Below are 20,118 nucleotides of genomic sequence, written 5' to 3'. Positions count from 1 at the left end.
CGTTTGCGTCAGTGAAAACTGGAGCAATTGATTCCCTGCGTACTAATGCATCCACAGAAATGTGCAAAGAAAGCTAAACAACTTATTTATTACAACTTTCACTTGGAACGTGGTTATTCTGTTTGATTTAGCTTTTCCAGCCGGATCCTTTTGTTCTTAAGTTAATGTGCCTTCTATGTGTATTGTATTTTATTCCTTAAAATGTCATAATTTCAAGAAATCTAAGGGATAGTTTAAGTAACCATTATTCGACTGTGTGGCAGGATGTATCTAAAAACATTTATACTGGAAAAACAAACAATGAAATAAATTTCGATTTCATTGTCCTTTTCAGCTTTGTCGCTTAAAGTGTCCAATAGTCACAGTATAAAATTTGCTGTTTTGATGAAAATTGCATTATGATTTGTTTTTTTTCTTCATCTAATTGTGCCATTAGGTTACAATGGTAAGTACCAATGTCATGCACCGCGCTAATAAATCAATTTTAGCGTAATTTGCACCACGAGTTTCTAAATAAGACTTGCTTATTTATTCAATTTGAAATTAAGATGCAGTGACGTTTAATATTTTTTCGTATTCAAACAAAGCATTACACAGCTTTGGTGTTATATTCGTTATTTGAATAAGATTGTACAAGGTACGCGCAACACGCTGTATTTAAATCAAACCTAAGAAGTTAACGCAATTCAGGACTTAATATATTACGATGGATGTATGTACTTTTGCATTTATCATGTTGCGTTTCGAATTATATTTAATTAATTATGTATTACTTTGCCTATTTGTTATCTAATTTAAAGGAAATTAAATACGTACATTTTCTTCACAGTTCGAATAGATCGGTGTAAAACAAGGAAACATAATTGCGTGATAAAATAAATTGTTTATAAATCTGCAACTAGCAGACTGAATGACGACGTTCAGATGAAAGAAAAGATATTGTAGTCTTTTCTTTTTTATCGTAAAGTTATTCTGGAAATCTATGTTAAATGATCAAGATGGTAACACCAGACGGTAATAAAATAACAAAACAAATCTGGCACTAAATAAATATAAAATCTGCATCGGTATTTAAAAACAAAAATTAAGCATAGACAAAACAGAGAGCATATAGCAGAGTGACTCAATGGCGCGCAAACATAACTGTCACATATATCACCGTATAACTGGATAAGCGGCACATATTCTTATAATATTATGAATCTCATAAATCATTGGGTTATTCTAGTTCCATGACTAATTTGTGATTCGTGAACATTGACATAACAAAATGAAATTACATATTTCATATTTACTATTTACATAGACATATTTTTGATGGCGCACGTTGAGCCTGCAGACCATTGTTATATTTTTTCTGTAATTACTGTATAAACGTTGTATTTTTTCCTTATGACGACAATAAAGAGTTTTTTATTTATTTATTTTGATTAACAAATTGTTTAGAACGTCAGTACTTTTAGGACTTTATCAACTTTGAGAATTCTTGATCGTTTTAAAATCAATATGGCTTAAGAGACCAATATATTCCAAAGAAAAACTTTAATAATTTTATTATCTATCATTCAAATTTGATATTAATCTAAGCATGCATAACTCCACTACTGATTCCAAGGTAATATAAATTCTAATATTAACATCTTTCACCGGCCTTAAAATTTCACAAACCATCCGATATTCAAACAGGAAACTATTCATTCACAGAATATCAAATCTATTACATTACCTTTTATATTAAAGTGGATTTCTCGTATAAATTATTGTCCAACGTACCTAGACCTGTATAATATTGAGGTAGGAAGTGATTCAAAATATTATTGTATTGAGGTGGGCGGACGCTCGACCTTGCTTACGCCCGCGCCCGAGGAATGTCCACTAGAAGCAATTTATTGTTATTTCAATTCAGGATCCGCGACTAAATATAACAGATTGTTTTCAACTTATTTTGTTAAAGTTATCAAAACTCGGACACTAACATTTTTCCGATGAAGTACCAGTTCAATAAATTATTCTATAATTGCGTCTACATAAATTTCTAATTACTACAACTATTTTCAAATGTCATAATAATCTATAAATAATGTAAAGGTTAATTAAATTAAGGTTTATGACCGGTTTTGACCCTGTCAGCGAGGTTAACAAACACAACTTTGATGTTTTGATAGCTCTGTGATTAGAAGATTCGCCTTGGAATCTGACGTTTAGTTAAAAATAACTTTATTGATAAGTAAAGCGAATGACTCACCTAGTATACCAATTTTGGGAATCTCCCTATTTCAACCAAAAAATTGTATAGTTGTTGTTTTTGTCATCAGTTTAAGGGTAAAAACGCCATGATTGTTATAAAATATATGAATATTCTAAAAGCTGTCACTGCAATATATCTATTGTTTTTAAATTAGCAAAGTCCCAAATCTTTAAAGCGCTGATCCGGCATTATTTTACTTGAGCTACTATTTAATGATTTCTCCGTCAATCTCTCGGCCTCAATACTTCTGAGGGCGGAACAGTGTTGTGCGTGCGGCGACAGTATCAAATCGATTCGCGACAGCCGACTGTTCCAATTAACGGCTTTGTTATCGATTACGGCACGTCTCGGCGAGTAAACGATACGTGAATCGATTATGACGCACGCACTATGCCATTTCCGGTTGTTGCGCTTTCGAGAATAGGTTATAACGGTTATTGCATAAACGAACACTAAAAATAACTTTAAATCATCATACTAGTAAAGACAGAAAAATATATTTATGTTTTTAAGTTAATAACGATTTTAATGGACTTTACTTTCTTAAATTCTTGGCTGACTGCGTTTCATCGTTAGGACAAAGATTTAAATTTTCTTATTCGAATCTGATTGATCAAGCTTATAAGTTTTTTTTAATAAAGACCTGCAAAAAGTTTAGTTCCTATACCATACTTAGTTACTTTCTTTATTGTAACACTGACCTCTACAAGTGTATTTTTATTAATAGAAGTCAGTATAATGAAAACACAAAGACTTGTTGATATTTGCAAATCACAACTATTACGGTTACGAAACAACCGCGTGCTAACTGTTACACAATACGCAACGAACTGAATCGTAAAAACAACATAAATCTTAGAACATTTGACGCATGGATGATCACGTTCAACCAAATTACCTAACATTCTTAATAACATATCTATAAATGACTGCACACATCTGTCTTCGTCGTTAAAAAATATTTAGAACACATATTTTTTTACTGCAACTAACGTTTTGTGGCGTAGTAAACTACATATTTATCTACTTTTTAAATGATTTCTTGATTAAATACATTTATAATTTAATTCCGTTACTACAGAAATAATTGATGAAGTATGATGAAAAATTTGGCGCCAAATGAGCTGTCAAATAAACCAATGTCAATAAAGTACTAAATTAGTTCTAATTGGTATTAGTTAGTATTATGTTGCTACTAATACGGTATCATACATAATTTAAATGACGCTAAACTAAACACATGAATTTAATCTTGACGCTTTGGTCAAGTTGTGTGGGCAGCAAATGTCATATAAATTGCATTTAGAACTTCCTGTTTTCCCTCCAATAATATCAAAGTGATTGCCCTTGAATATAACGAGTATTACTATAATGCATTGTGTAATTAGTCCATTTTAATTTGATTTGTTATCTTATTACAACTGTCTAACTAAATTAAAACAGTAGGTATATAAAGGTTATTATAAAAATTGCCAGTCGATATAGCCTATTTATTTTTATAATTCTAATTTGTGATATACTTTAGATAAATCTTATATCATTTAAAGTCGTAAAAGTTAAGTTTTAGAATTTAAAACGAATGTAAAAAAAACCTTGACATGGTTTACCATACTCTAAAACAGTCTAAAGCATGCTCAAACTCCTTTTATGTCATACCAGGTGGCCAGGTATTTATAAAAGTTAAAATCAATTCGATGCAATCAAGTTTTTTATTTAGGACTTTAGGTGGCAGCACCGGGCTTTATAAACGGGTCGCGCGGATTTTGATACGGCAAAAAATACCGGTAATAATAAAACGGTATTTAACGGATAAAATCGATATCAATGACTAAACTTGAAGAGAGTCCCTTACAAAACTGTAAAATTATCTATTTTTCGCAAAATAAAAAATGTGTATAATGAAATTAACAGTTCACTCTAACACAAAATAACCGCGAAAAACTGGTGAACCGGTTTCCGAACGTAAAAAAGTTGCAAATTTTTGCGGAATCGTCAAAACTTTTGACGTTTGCAAAACAAAAGGCGTCTTTAAAAACGTTAAGTTTGCGCCGAACTACATTACCTATTTATAGGGCCACGAGCTCGCAAGTTGGATCATTGTGTTGTGTGTGGAAGGTTGGTAGGTGTGACGGTAACGGGACAAACGTGTATCGTGACGAGAACATCACTAATGTTATGCCCGTTGCGGCCGAGCGGATAACCGGCGCACGCTACAGCTAGCGCGCACAAAACAATGCGTACAATTAATGAATTAAATTAATTTAATAACTACTATGTGAATGTGAAGTAAATTAGATTGGAATAAACTGAATCGTTCCTTTATATCATTGTGTTTTTTTAATAATCCAATAAAATAACCCTGTAATAAATGTATCATCTATAACTAATTTAGCAACCTTAGAAGAAATGTGTAAATTGGTCATCTATTAATTTACGTTCATCCTTATACAATAACAAAGCAACTGACAACTTAGGAAATAGCGCTGGTCCTATACCGTCTAGCAGACTAACCGTTGATTTCTGAGACCAAAGTCTCTGTAGAAAACGTACCGTCATCTCTGTCATTATCTTTGATAAAACAGAGATATCAATATGTTGTAATTTACATTTTGATCTTCCAGGTAAAAACACTAGAGCATCTCTAACTATTTACGTATTCAACAGTAGTTATGCATCACATCCTCGCTCGAGTTTCTTATAGCTTCCATTGCATTATTAATGTTTTATGCTAATACTGCTTAGATTTCCTGACGCGTATGGTATTTAAACCAAATGTATACATCGTCTTGGAAGCATACAACAAAGCGCCAATAGCCTAAAGATTAAAGGTACGGATTACCGTTCTGCAGTCGTGAGTTCAAATCCCACCATTTGACTTTCGTCTTGAATCATATTCATAGTAAATATCAAACTTATTTAAAATGGTTATGGTTAACAGAAATTAGTATATTAACAATAATTTACTAATATTTGAAGAAATGAATTGTTGAATTTAATGAGTGAGTGTCAAGAAAAGTTTTACAAAGGTATCTTGTTACTTGTAACCATAATTTTTTATTTTACGATGCTGTTATTTGGCACACAGCTATGCTGCGAAAGACTAACCTAATTGAACAAACTATACAAAGTCTCAATAACTTGAAACTCATCGTGCCTAACAATGGCACATGTTAACTTCACCACGATGTAATAAAAAGGTGCCACTTAGCAACTTTCGCCGCAAACAGAAAGGCGAAAGCATTACGGATAAAAAAAACCATCAATCAATGATACCAAGGCATGATATTGTAACATTTCAACTTTATATAACTACTGTTAGAAAGAAAATCCGACACTGTACCGGTGTACTAGTGCAACACTAGCCTTACTAAAATGTCGACGTTTATGTCCCCTCACTAATTATTCTGACACTTGACTTGGTAACGAAATCGCGCCAAAGGATACTAATAATGTCTAAAACTACATCGTTGAGGCAGCTCTTCTACGCATTTGTTAAAGCATATCAAAACGAGCACGACCTTCAGTAATGAAGTATACGAAGAATATGCCTGCATCTCTAATTTTGAACTCTAAAAAAGTACTGTTTTACCTTAGATGAAATACGTAACGTATCTGTTTAAAATTAGTGGAACAATTAATTGAGACAACTTTTTTTTAAATCACATTTAATAAGAGCGGCATTCTTTCCGTTTTGGTTTTGGTTCTGGTTCTGGTTCCTCAGGTTTTACTTCTTCTGAAAATCAGAAAGGAATATTGTCGGTAAAAGGGTAAAATTATAGTCAAGGCTGTAACTTGGATCTCAAGTTGCATGTTCATTAGGTTACCTATTACAATTTTTACTAATTTATGGATAAAATACTTTCGTTCTAAGGTTTCAAAGACGATTATATTTACAATGACATACATGTCTTTCAGATTCCTATAAGTTAAATAATTACCAATTTTGAAATATTCTCCAGTTTCAATTTGTCGAACAACTTCTCGTTCCTCTTTGGCGATGCGAGCTTTTAATTTCTTAAGTTCTCTATCGCGTAATACTTTTCTTTCGGCCTCTTCTTCCCGCCAAATATCTTCGAGTTCCTCGTATTTCGCCTGTTTGTATCTACCATAGAAAATACCCGCTATTAACAAACCATATCTCAAACCTCTAATTAAAGGTGATACGGTTTGCGGCCGACCAAACGGTAACGACATTGTAGAATTATATTTTTTAAGTTATACAAATACAGTTTCAAGGCAAAACGACAGCTGTCAAAATTAGCCATTCTTGACTTTTTAATTTTTAACTATGCCACAACACAATTTTTTTTATTGTTGGCACTGGCCAGTTTTTTAAAACGAAGCTAATAGTAAGGAATCTGTAATAGTCCAAAAGATCTTCTTTTCTTTCCCGATGACTTTTACACAAGTAACACATTTCTGTTGTATTCTGACAATTTTTAGTACTCTAACCTTGCCAGGCTGCGTGAGGTCTCTCGTTCAGAATAAAGCTCGTTTTAAAGTAATCTAAACAATCTTTGATCATTCTCGAAGCGTAAGATATTTCGCGAGATAATTATCTATTCGCATCGTTCACAAGTTCGTTAACCTGATTTATGAGAATCTGCAAATATATTGCGTACATCCCTAGCCGTCACTAGGTCAAGTGCAAGATGAAATTTTTATTTTTTTTTCTTAACGCAGAGTTTATGTTGTTAGGAAGGCCAGTGTCCGATTGAGAGCTAAGAATATACTGTCTCTTGTGGCGACCACCAATTATAGCAGACTGGCTGGGCGCCAGCCGCGGGCTGTCCGGCTGGCATTGTCCAAACCTCAGCGGAGGCGAGCATTTGTCGAATCAATCAGTCTTACGTCACTAAATTGAACTTATCGTAAAAACAAAAATGTTTGTTTCGATGTTCGTTTTAATTTCATAATATGCTAATGACCTGATTTCGATCCCTGATGTCGGAGAAAATTTTAGAAATCTTCAAGATACTATACTTCATATTCTTCTATGAATTCTGCAGTTAATTAAATTAAAAAAAACACACACGCACACACACACAAACAAATAATTTAATGAACGTATTGTCAGTGACACTTTTTTGTTATTCTCATACTCCACCATTTTAATATCTTTATACGCTATTTAACTTCATAAAACATAACTAAATTTACTATTAATTGTTAGAATAGAAAGCGTACAACAATGCCTCATTTATAAAAATACCAACTGTCGCCCGCGACACCGACCGCGCATATTTAGAAACAAAATTATGAGTAGCCTGCCTATGTTTTCTTTCAGACTACTGTTCTATGTCTATGCCGAATTACAGCGAGATCCATGCTGCCGTTCTGGAGATACCTTGTAACATCCATCCATCGAAACATTCACATTTATAATATGAGCAAGATAACACAGTATTTTACATAATGCAATATTTTTTAAAACTTCCTACTCATTATTTCAACGTTTTAGGAATTTATTACAAAAGCATATTATGAACAGTCTTCATTCAAATTGAGAATTCTATGAGCTAGTCAAAAAAAGGTCTTTCGAAAGGACACGTTTGGTATATTTGCAGGATTTGAAAAAAAAAAAATTACCGGCGCAGACCTCGCTTTAAATGCAAATCTTATATTCTTAGTTGTTATTATATTGCATCGTGTTTCCTCAAATGTCAAGGAAAATAATAACTGAGAGAAAAAAAAAACAAATCCATTTTGCATCTACATCCTCGTTACATTTTAATATGAATTTAAATTAATCTCATCGGGATTCAACCATGCTAATTTAACTAACTTATACCCATAGAAAGCAAAATTCGATCACAAATCCACTTAATAAAGTTGTTAATTTCTGACTACACTGAAATAAAAAAAACAATTAGTAGATGAATTAGATTCAAGATAAATTTTGATTTGAGAAAAATCGGTACATGGTGGCCTTAAATTGCGTGACAGGTGACGTGAAGGGAGTGACAGATAGATTGAGTGGACGAAAATCTGTGCCGACCACACATAGAAGGTGATAAGGATGTTAAGTAATGAAGTGACCGAACGATTGTATGCGCTAGTTTAGTAAATATCTAGTCACCCTAATATTGAAGGCAACAATGTCAAACCTGGACGGAAAACTGAAGATAGCAACGTGTTTCAATCCCTTGCTATACGCACAAAAATGACCATTTAAACCTCATCATTCTAACGCGCGGTACGTCATTTATCCACCTATAGATCAAAACCAATACGAATGTTTATTAATTATATTATATTTCACGATTCATTAGGCAGCATGTGATTCAATATTACCTTAATGTTTACTATTCCTAGTGAATAGATAAGGTCGTGACGTCGTGAGTTCAATAGCAACGTATTATGTTAGCGAAGCATGAAATTGTGCGTTGCGTAAGCTCGGTCGTGATCATAGGAGCATTGTAACATGGAAAATGTCACGACCTCGTGTCCGCGGTACAATCAATCCCTACTGTCTGGCTGGTTACAATACTTAAAAGCTATAACGCCTTCTTGCTTTGTTCATAACATAGAACATCGACCTTAAAAGAAAAAACCTGAGCATTATTTTTTTTTGAAAGGGAGATGGTATTACGAAAGTACAATCTTGTATTTTTTGTAAATTTTCAGGTTTTGTTGGAATTATAAAAATTTTGCTTTAGTTGGAAAGAAATGGTGGGATTGGTATAGGACTAATGTAACATGAATAAAAATATTAAAATAAATGCGCCACTAATTTATTCCAATGGTCATTATTAATTCTGTCTGGTAAATAATTCTTAATATGTATTCCATTTATATAAGTTAATTAAAAAAAACATTTTATCATAATGTGATGTATATTTTCGTCGCATAATTTAATCTTGATAAAAGACCGGTACTTTAAAGGCAGCCTTTCTTTTCGGTCGCGTCATAAGCCCCCTTTAGAATCGTCTATCTCTTTCACGCACTAACAATTAAGGATATAGCGTTCTCTTTTCACAATCATGTTTTCCAGTTCGTGGTTGTCACTTCGAGAGGGCGCTTGTTACTGTGCTTTGTTGAGCTAAAACCACAAAATAATAATTAAGTCAAAGTAAGATATCAAGAATTGTGTTTGTTTCATTACTAATTGTTATATTCAATCGCTATAGCTAGGTGATAAACGGCAAAAAACAGTACAGGTATTTCTTATCATCGATTAATTAACGTCAACCAAGGGGTGTGGTGTTTTATAATCTTTTCAACATAGTTTTTCTATTCTACTTTGTTTTAAAAGGAGTGAAGTTTCATTGTGTAAGTGTAGTGTTTTTTCGTGGTTGCAGAAATCGTCGTCGACGAAAACTACCACAATGACCACTCCAGCAAAGCTGTATGGACGAGAATTGTCAGCCTATGACGAAGTGGATGTGGATGAATTACTGTCGAAATTGTCACAGGAAGAACTCACCATGCTTGCCAAGGAAGTAGACCCTGATGTGAGTACCGTACTTTTATAACTTTCATAATAAAATCCCTGACATTGTACATCTCAAATTCCATTTCCTTAAATCACTTGCTAAAGTAAAGTTTAAATTCATGTTGTTTGATTTTATGCCAGCATATTTAACAAGGCGTAGAAAAATAACATAATTTCTCCAATGTAAGTAGTATTTAATATGGTAATGATAATATTTCAAGTAATAAACCACCAAATTAAGCAATGAAAATTGTATAACATTTGTTAAACATGATTAAATTATGATGAAAATTAAGTAAAGTTATCAGTCACATGCTGACAAATTACCAATTCTTTAAAATTAAAACAGTGCTTTTTTCATAAAAATCATAATAAAACTTTAAAATATATATCTTCATATCATTACTTTGAGCCTATCCATAATCACGAGGTCAAGAAAAATCCAGTATACTGAAAAGCAAGACATCACCCTTACATTATAATTTTTTTTATTCACTTGTCGATATCATTGACATTATGAAATGTGTGGATGTTATGCATGAAAATGTATGTGTGCACATACACTGTTTTATACAAACATTACCAAAGATATTTAATTCACAAAACAGCTGTGGAAACCAAAAATGTTATACAATTATTTAATTTCTACAAAAGTGGTGACCTTATCATTATATCTATTTGATTATCTTTATAAATGAAATTATTCAAATACATAATAGGTTTATAAATTAGAATTATTTACATTATATAATATACCTACTTTGAAAGTTTTGTTTACTTAATGTGTGTATTCACCCTTATTCATGTAGCCCGCATATTAAGTGAAGGTCTCTATAAATTCAAGGAGGCCATTTGCAAGTTTATGACCACAAAATTGAATACTTCCTACACTGATAAACAATCATTATTTAAAGCCTTGAATTGCTTCTTTTTTCACATTTATATTTCAATCAAAACCTACATATTGTTTTAGAATCTGTTACACAAGAATTTTTGCTTGGCTTTATAGTTATAATGGCTCAGCCCGCACTGGTGTGAAATACTGTCTCAGGGTAGCATTTTAAATTATTTAGGATAATTATTTATCTTACACTCTATACCAGTGGTTCCCAAATTTATTTTGTCTACTGCCCACTTTGAGAATAAATATTTTTAGCGCCCCCATATTTTTTCACATATTCAAAAACCACTATAACTTCAAATTAAATGTATTAATTATTGCGACCTATATATGTATATTAACCGAGAATTCTAAACGAAACTTTTACTATAACCTGCAGCGCCGACAAGGGGGTGTTATTGCCCACTTTGGGAAAGACTGTTCTATACCATTACAACAAAATATAATTTACATATTTTGTAGCCTTTTTGTACAACTATTGTTTTGGGATTCCATACAATATTGATTTCTTAAGTTCAATTATGTCAATCTAAGCCATATTTACATTTTATTTCTGCCTGCACATCTCAACTTATAAGTTCACTTGTACATAAGATAAAATTTTATATAAGTATGCAAGTGTACATGGAAAACTACAAATGCTTCTTGAGTAAATCATTTCGAGTGCAACTCAATTGTTTAGTATAACATAATCTTGTAAGGTCCTAATTATAGTATGTTATCAGCAAGTTCATATGATAAGGCGGTTGCATGTTTGTATTTACTCAAAAACAATACTGACTACTAATTTTAACAATATAATTCAATGAAATATTAATGTAGTATTGTTATTTTCCTTCCGTAAACCACAAATCAGAATTTAAAATGATTAATCATATTGTGAATTACTCCTTTTTACTCATGGACACAAATAGGAAAGCAAAGACTCGATTGTTGCTTAATTTAAAATTTTTAGTATTAAAATCATTATTTTACAGCATGTAATAACCAATTCACAAATTTTACACATGTTTATTTTCTACTTTCCAGGACAATTTCCTTCCTCCCTCACAGCGGAATAACTATGCGTGCGAAAAGGACCCCACAGGCCCTCTGAACCGTAAGAAATTGATAGAGCACATCAACAAACAGGCACTAGAGACACCCGATCGGCCTGAAGTGAAACCCTACGTGCCTGGAGTTATACGTGGCAAGAAGGTAACACAATACATTCTTTTTCTACACCCTTAAATATGCGCAACCTTCAGATTGATACTTACAAATAACACCTTACTTCTAAAACTGTTATTTGATTATTGGGAGTAATCTTATTGTTTCTTTTATGTTGAAAATCATTCATAAATTTGTACTTTTTAGTAGTAAAATAAACTGGCTGGTTTAAAATATATTATAACAAGGGAAAATAGTATATTTTACTAAATATTATAAATTTGTTTTATATTTGGAAGTTGAAAACCACTGATAGCTAATTATTTTTGTCGCTCTTCGATTGCCCACAAAAATTATACTTTATTTGACTTAGTTCGGTAATTTTTAGTAATTATGCCTAAAAAAGTATTTAAGTATTATACCTGATTGTTTATGTTGATCACGATAATCTGAATATTCAAAGAATAATGTCTATCAAATACTACACGAACATCACTCACGCCTGTAAACCAGAGAGGTAGGAAGAGACCAGAAACCTCTGTTTAGCGAACTCCTGACACCACTCTTGCTTCTTCTACATTCATACATCTAAGTCCTGAGTGTTTCATCAATCTTGATGGTCTAAGTCCACATTTAAATATTAAAAATATTATCTAATATATGCATATAGATAAGATAAACTGTACAGTGGTTTCCGTTGTACTCGATAGTTCTAATTGCGCTAATCAGTAAGGAAAATTTTACAACAGACTGTCTTTGTACTTATGACGTAATTGTTCAATGTCTGGCCTTGTTTCTTAGTCACGGGGCGTGGGATAATAGTACGATATTAACAATTTAAGTACTATACATTCACCATAACATGAGACCCATGTTTGATGACAAGGCAGTTTTACAGTAGCTTTTCAAAATTATGAAATGAGGAGACAAACATAATACAAGACAAATATCGTGAATAAAGGAAGTTTTAAATTTTTTTTTCATAATTAAATCTGCTTTGCCATAGTTATTTTCAGTTTGAATTAATCATTGTTTATGTCGTTTGGACGTTTCACAAATAGCCTGTAATCAGTCCACAATGACAACGACGACGTAGGACGCGTTTATATAACATTAATAAATATTCAAGGTCCTTTTAGCATGCAATGAGTATAGTAACCATTATATATGAACAGTTCGGTATATTACTAAAGTCAATATTTTGCTTTTGACATCTAATGACATATGTCAGAAATGCATTGTCTGTTTTTATTACAGACTAATATAATAAAAAGGAAAGAGAAATATGATTATTACGACTTTTTTTTAAATAAAGAAAAACGTCAAAGCAGTCGTCTTGTCCAGCTGCAGTTCTAAGCTTTCTTTTTTATATAACAGTAAATGTTTGCGTATTCCAGTGGATCCCGCCACCGCCTCCTGAGAAGGTGCGTGATGCTGAAGAGCAGATCACCATTGACCTTGGAGATGAATATGAACAGGCTCTCACGTCTGCCACGCAGGAGGAAATCATTGATTTGGCTGGTAAAGATTTTTTTTTTATAAAGTGGCAAATTAGCGGCCAGCTGTATTCGTCGAAATAGCGTTGCAACCGTTGCCCCAACATCTGCTTTATTAACTGTTCGTTTAGTGATTACTAAAGGTGTTGCTCAGTGGAGATTTAAGATAAGAATTTATTAGTTTAGATTGTTTAAACTAATGGAGAACATATTTATGTACTAACTGTGGCCGGCGAATCCGTCCGCGCGGATCCGGAGATACCTTCAAACAAACATTCATCCATCCATCTAAATATTCGGATTTATAATATTAGTAAGATATAAATTATATTTTGATAGTAATTGCGGTATGCTCTGTATGTTTGCAGCTATCCTTGGCTTCCATTCGATGATGAACCAGGACCAGTACCACGCTTCTTTATTGAACAAAGGTCAGCCCGTCGGACTCGGCTGGGATGGTATCACTAAAGCCACAAAGCCTAAGGTAATGTTACCACATAACTGTACCAATAAACCAACAACTAACCATGGGTTTTGAGATCAAAATCTTCGTTTAAAATATATTGTTATCTACAGTAATCTTCTCATTTAGTGACCTTAATAACTAATTCTAGCAATAGTTCTAATTTTAAAACATTATTAAATTGAAAAAATGCAATATTATATGATTAAACAAAAACCAAGCCTGTATATATGCCTTTTTCCTGTTTGTTGTTTACGAAGTGGTAAATAGATATTTTATTGTGTTCCAGGTGTATCCAATGGATCCTCCCAATGACACAGACCCTGAGGAGACCATCAAGAGGGTACAGGAGAACGACCCCAAGCTCACAGATCTCAATTGGAATAATATTAAGGTATCTTATGTTTATTTTAAACAACAAATATATATTTTCATTAGAAAAATGTGTAAATAGCGAAATTTCAAAATGTAAACAGTACTAATTTGGTAACATTGGATATAGAAATAAGGGCAAAGTTTTGGTTCATTTTTCAATGCAAAATATAACTTCATTTAATACTAGGGATCACCCGCGACTTCAACAACACAGCCTTGCGGACAGACAGACAGACAAAAATGTTAATTGTTTTTTCGTTGTTAGCTACGCAAATACATCAAGTGTACGAAATATATATATTTAATACATGTAGACGCTCCAATTTTGTAATATGTATAGATTTACAGTGGCGCCCTCTGAACAATCGTTTTCAAACGAAAGCAATATAAAGTATAGCGCCATCTTACGGTACGTGTGTAAACTACAATAAATAATATATCTATATGTTTCAGAACATAAGCGACGAGAAGTTCGAGAAGCTGTTCGAAGGTTTGAAGAGCAATACTCATTTGGAGGTGCTGTGCCTGGTGAACGTGGGTCTGACGGACCGCACGGCGCAGCTGCTGGCGGACGCGCTGCGAGCCAACAGCACGCTGCGGGTTGTCAATGTGGAGACCAACTTCATCAGCCCGCCCGGTGTGGTGCAGCTCGTCGCAGCCCTCCTCACCACCACCAGCGTTGAGGAGTTCCGCGCCTCCAACCAGGTATACACCACAACCGATGAGTTACTGAGGAATTCATGATCCTGCCATTGTAGGAATTAAAAGAAAAATTGGAGGAGAATAAGTTCATCAAAAAAGACCCTTAGTGTGGTTTTAGTATGAGTAATCTACACTAATGAGACATTTACCAATTTGAGTCTGGCAGTGAAATTACTAATTCTATTAAATATATTTATTGCTATTAATATAGCGAGAAATTTTTAATATTTCTGTTCTAACTATACATTTGTTGTTTAGCGGTCGCAAGTGTTAGGCAACAAGATAGAGATGGAGATCACATCCCTGGTGGAGCAGAACCCCACGCTGCTGCGGCTCGGCCTGCACCTCGAGTACAGCGACGCGCGCCATCGCGTCGCCAGCCATCTGCAGCGGAACATCGACAGAAGTAAGTCTCTCACCACGCCTTCTTACTTTCCTTTTCCTTCCCACCCTTTATTATAAAGAAAGGATGGGAAGGGGAAGCTAATTCGGAAGAGAGGATGTGTAGGATAGGGAAATACTGTCTTTCTGTGCGTTAATTGAAGGTAGGCAAAACGCATCTGCAATTGAGGCGGATTCAAATAGCTTGTTTGGTTGCAAACTTATTAAAAAATACTTCTCGCACTTTATGTCCTCCTGGTACTTATACATATGATGAGCGACTTTAATTTCGGTTTTCATTCCTGAAATATATATGTAACAAACATATTGGTGTAGTCTGACAAGGATCTCATTGAAGGTTTTTGACATTGTCGTCGCCAACAAGATAATTATAAAATTTCAAATAATATTAAAATGGCAACATTAAACCGTACAGCTGACACTCCCTTATTGGTCAAGATGAAATTTTTCGATTGCCATAAAATCCTTGTTGTACTATTACTATCTCGTTGAAGGCTTTGGTAGAAATAAGAATTACAATTGTCGACAACTAAAATCCAAATTTAGCCGGTCCTTATACTATCTGCAGTAAGACAGAAGTAAGTGAAGTACACCTTTGTTATGATCTCCTGGTACTAGCTAGTTGGTAAACGACGTACCAGCGGAAGTACATTTATTATGCGGTCGCGGTCCAAAAAAAAAAACAAATTGAGTGAAGGTACTTCTGAGTTGGAGGTAAGTTTTATATAGAAAACTCTTAGGCCTTATGTTGTCCTGGTACTCAACAAGATTGCTCTGAGCTATTATGACGTTATTTTTTTAAATATTAAAGATTGTGTTAGTTATAATGTGATTATTTTGTACTTTATTTATATATAATATGTATGTACTATTATTTCTTTCAGTTTATTTTGTATTTTATTATTGTTCGTGCACGACATCTGTCAATCGCATATGTCATTAGGTGGAACATTGTCAGATGTGTCGCAGTTCGCAGTTCGTCTCATTGATCGTGAACTGTTCATACATTGTGTCGCATTGTACAGATGGCGCTATGCTACGCCGCAAAACGACGACGCGCCCTCTGCGGACACGCTAGTAAACACAACATTTACTATGCCCTGTAGAACCCATCGCACTAGGGCCCTATGCGACGATCGAGATCTATCGAATAGTTTTATCGATTCCAATTTAATCGATACAGTCGCGATTATTATATCGATAATGGTCACTTCACTTGTTACATAAGCATGCAAATCACATAGTTACGATCACAACTAATCGAAGGTCATAAACATTTCATTACAATATATCGCGACTCAATCGATAAGAAGCCGCGTCCATAGGGCCGTAACTCATCACTTCTAACGCAGCCGGCGGCGGCGGTTTGAACATCCTCGCTTCATTACTAAACATTCGACGACGATCAGAGAGCATCGAGAAAAAATCGATATCGGACATCGATCGTGACAATCGATACTGTCGGATCGATAACGGGTATCGATATTGTCAGATTGCCGAATGCAAAAGCGGGCTAGAGCATCGCTTAGCTTGCGGCTGCCGCGAAGCCGGCCGTCGGGCGCGGGCGTGGACGCCGACCTCCTCGTGACGCCACCCAGCGTCGAAGAAAAAACGCCCACCAGAGAGCCGGCTAAGACTGTGATCACTGAGACCGTCCACGGCTCGATCGTGGTCGAAGCGAAAAGCCCGGATACAGATATCAGCTCGGGCTTGCAGGAAGATAATTTCCCGTCCGCCGATAGCAATAACCCCGACCCCGCGTGAGTAGAGACGCAACTCACACGACCACGCGTGTTCCCCCTCCCCACACCCCATTTTACGTATTGACTATACAACTAACGTCATCTTGATCGACGAATGTCAACTTTATTACCATACGTATGGAGGTGAATTTCGTTTGATCAAGGTCACTGTGATACACGAGTACTCGATTGTGATTTATGTTGTTCCATTGCAGTACGGAAAGACCTAACGCTGCGGCTTCAGTTCAGGTTCTTTAACAACCTGCAAAAAGGCGCGCGCAGCCAATAAAGCGTGCGTAAGGTCAGGCCCCGGCGGCAAATATTTTAGCACGCGCCGATAACAAAACTTCGCTTATGTCTTTGAGAGCTTACAATAATTGAGTTTCATCACTCGCGTTAATGTGGCTGCAGTTTTATACACGTAATTGACATTTACTTTAAATAAATCGTATAATTTCAGCTTATAACTTAACAGGAATAGTATTTTCAAATACTTTAAAACCTTCTGTCTTCATCACGCTTAGGATTAGCCTTGTAAGTTTTAGTTAGCCTTGTAGGTACACTAAAGTCTTTGTCCATTTGACTATATTCACAAGTTTTATTAAAATTCAATTTTACAGTTTGAAAACAATACCAACTAGTAATATAAAACTGCACCATAGACGCGATTCTAAACTATGCATAATTTCTTACACAACACGAGTGACATTTTAATTCGACTTTTTAACACATTTCTCCATTCCCTGTCTCTTAGTTGCTTGTTCTATTATAAATTTAAAATAATATTCTAACGTTAAACAATTTGATTTTAGCAGAGAGGGGAGCTTAGGACGAAATAATTTGTAGAAACGGCCAAAATAATGGGTAAAAAATCTAGTTTCAATCGGCGTGAATGATCAAGGCCGTTTTCAAAATATTTTTGTGTTTCGAACTTAACGGTTTTACGCAGTCATAACATTTTTTTTAAAGTTTTTTGCTTTATAAGCCTACAAATTGTGGAATACATGACAGGATATTTATTTTATCATTGTTTTACAATGTCAATGACCAATGTGACTACAAAATACGCAAACCATAGACAAAAAATGTGTGTTGTAAAAAACTAATTTACGCATGCCAGTGTGATTGTTAACTCGAATGAGAATGTTTACAGCATTTGAGATTACTGTGGCATGGATTTGTTTTCTTTTTTTTCCTGTCCATTTCTGTGATTGAATCTATTGTTTACTTCTATATGTCCAGTATAACCTATAAAATTAACGGAATCGGCATTTGTTCTTAAAAATTATTTTTACCAAATAGTTTTTATTAATTCATTTATATGCCATTAATTACTTTTTATAATTAAAAAAAGCAAATGTCATTCCGTTTGTGTTTACCTTTGCCTAACTTAAAACAAAACCCTTTACGACCTGTTTGTGTGTATGCATTGCAGTACGCCAGCAACGCCGGAGCCAGAACAGCGCTTAGAGTCCTGAACTACACGTGTGGTAGGTATCACTTTGATATCTTTTTAAGCGCTTCAAGTGCTTTAGGTCGTCGAAATTTTGACACTAGTGATGTACGGTTTTAATTTTCACCGGAATATTTTTATCGATTATTTTTTACCAAAACATTATTTTTAATAAACTATACATTTTTATACTCATAAGTTTACGGTTATAGAAATTAATGGAATGTAGAAAGAGAGAGACATCATCAGAGGTAAAGGTAAGGGTTAAAACCCTTTTGCTAAAACCTAAGCCTTTCTTTGATTAACAAATACAACCCATGATATTCCTTACATGTTGGTATTAATATTTGTAGAGACTGACAATTTAATGTATTTCTATTTTTAACAATATTTTTTAATTATATGTTGCGATTTGTAGATATTTTTTCTACAAACGTATACAAAAACTACAAAAAATCAGTTGCGATAGGAGAGAGCTGTCGTCTTTATTACGTAAACATGTTTCTTGATTTTTTTATGTTTTTATTTTACATTTATCATTGTGTATATTAAAGAATCGTCATCATCAGCTTGTATCAGATATGTAGGACAGTAATGAAAAAAAATAACATTGTAATTTTTTTCACATCGACAGGCGGCCGTATTCGCCGCTTGAGTCAGTTCACCCGCAGCCCCAGCTGGGTGGTGGGCTGGATCCCGTGAGCCGCCGCACCAGTTAGCACTCTGTCCAACTCTTTGTCACTGTGTAGTACACAACACTAACGCCCCGACACGAACATACGCTTCGAAACACGTAATCCTAGGGGCCGAATTCTGACGCGCGCTAGAAATAACCAGATTTGACTGCTTTGAACTGGTGCAGACGCTGAACATGCTACTCTTTTATATTTATTTAATTAAAACTAAATGCTTCCGCAGCATTTTTTTTAATATCTGCACATAAGGTCAGCATGTTTTTTTCATCTATTTCCTTACATAAGGTGCTTTTTAAACCTTAGGTTTTATTTCATTAATTAAAAAAAGTATGGTGCAATTTAATGTTAAAACAGGACTGTCTATATCTCAATAGAATTTCGGCTCTTAGATGTTACTTGACAATTTTTAATAACCTTTAGACTTTAGCATTTAGAATTTATATCGACTTTGCCTTTGGTGTCTTAAATATTTTCAACTAGACAAGATGTAAGCTTAAGGTGTTATAAAATTAAAGCTTCAACTTCAATAAGTTTTTACTCTAAAAAAATTTAAATGTATTTGCTATTTGTGATTTTATAGATATTTTAGAATTTTTAATGGTGTCATTGATAACTATACAATGGTTACACACGATTTTATAGTTTTACTACACAATTTCAAAGATCAGTTGACAGTTACAAATATGAGTTACGATATGAATGGTGTAAGGAAACAGAAATTGTGATTTTATGTAAAAAAAACTAGATGAAAAAAACCGATAATTTGGTTTAACCAGTTGATGGCAGGACCATCACTATTTTAAGTGGCTGTACGGTCACAGAATCGATGCCTTTGTAATAAAAAAAAATAACTTTGACAGATAATCGTTCTGCGTAAAGTCAAAATTTTTGTTTCCGCGTGTTTGTCGTACGTTTTATGATTAATTATTATTTTAGTGTGAGTCTAATGAATTCGTAATAATTTTAATATTAATTGTATTATATGTTAGTTTTAAACATTCCATTTATGCAAAACATGTTTTGTTTTTATAGACTAAAACAATGGTTTAAAATACAT

General features: G+C 34.0%; 2 protein-coding genes across 11 annotated transcripts in view; one reads left to right on the top strand and one right to left on the bottom strand.

The window, feature by feature from the left end:
• tmod (tropomodulin) overlaps positions 1 to 19,774 on the top strand; it is a 49,607-nt gene extending 29,833 nt beyond the window's left edge. For 2 of the 10 annotated variants that reach the window (XM_013309215.1, XM_013309212.1), the window contains exons 2-11: positions 9,550 to 9,702; positions 11,614 to 11,781; positions 13,131 to 13,254; positions 13,598 to 13,713; positions 13,982 to 14,086; positions 14,521 to 14,772; positions 15,028 to 15,175; positions 16,664 to 16,931; positions 18,349 to 18,403; positions 19,001 to 19,774. In XM_013309215.1, the coding sequence (XP_013164669.1) occupies positions 9,550 to 9,702; positions 11,614 to 11,781; positions 13,131 to 13,254; positions 13,598 to 13,713; positions 13,982 to 14,086; positions 14,521 to 14,772; positions 15,028 to 15,175; positions 16,664 to 16,931; positions 18,349 to 18,391 (1,377 nt within the window). In that variant the 3' untranslated portion in view covers positions 18,392 to 18,403; positions 19,001 to 19,774. Of the gene's footprint in view, positions 1 to 9,219; positions 9,409 to 9,549; positions 9,703 to 11,613; positions 11,782 to 13,130; positions 13,255 to 13,597; positions 13,714 to 13,981; positions 14,087 to 14,520; positions 14,773 to 15,027; positions 15,176 to 16,663; positions 16,932 to 17,128; positions 17,215 to 17,728; positions 17,778 to 18,348; positions 18,404 to 19,000 lie in introns of those variants that run through there. The other 8 variants (XR_001227772.1, XM_013309216.1, XM_013309217.1 and 5 more) reach the window with 8 other exon arrangements.
• LOC106115736 (uncharacterized) lies at positions 5,898 to 6,523 on the bottom strand. Its single transcript, XM_013309220.1, has 2 exons — positions 6,187 to 6,523; positions 5,898 to 5,981 (listed from the first exon to the last, which is right to left on the bottom strand). The coding sequence occupies exons 1-2, from the start codon at positions 6,440 to 6,442 to the stop codon at positions 5,914 to 5,916; spliced, it is 324 nt and encodes a 107-aa protein (XP_013164674.1). The 5' UTR covers positions 6,443 to 6,523; the 3' UTR covers positions 5,898 to 5,913.
• Positions 19,775 to 20,118: the final 344 nt, after the last annotated feature.

This window comes from Papilio xuthus, unplaced genomic scaffold (genome assembly GCF_000836235.2).
Source record: "Papilio xuthus unplaced genomic scaffold, Pxut_1.1 DF827777.1, whole genome shotgun sequence".
Taxonomy (NCBI): Eukaryota; Metazoa; Arthropoda; class Insecta; order Lepidoptera; family Papilionidae; genus Papilio; species Papilio xuthus.
The sequence above is the reverse complement of the archived record's forward strand: the minus strand, read 5'-3'. Positions and strand labels throughout refer to the sequence as shown.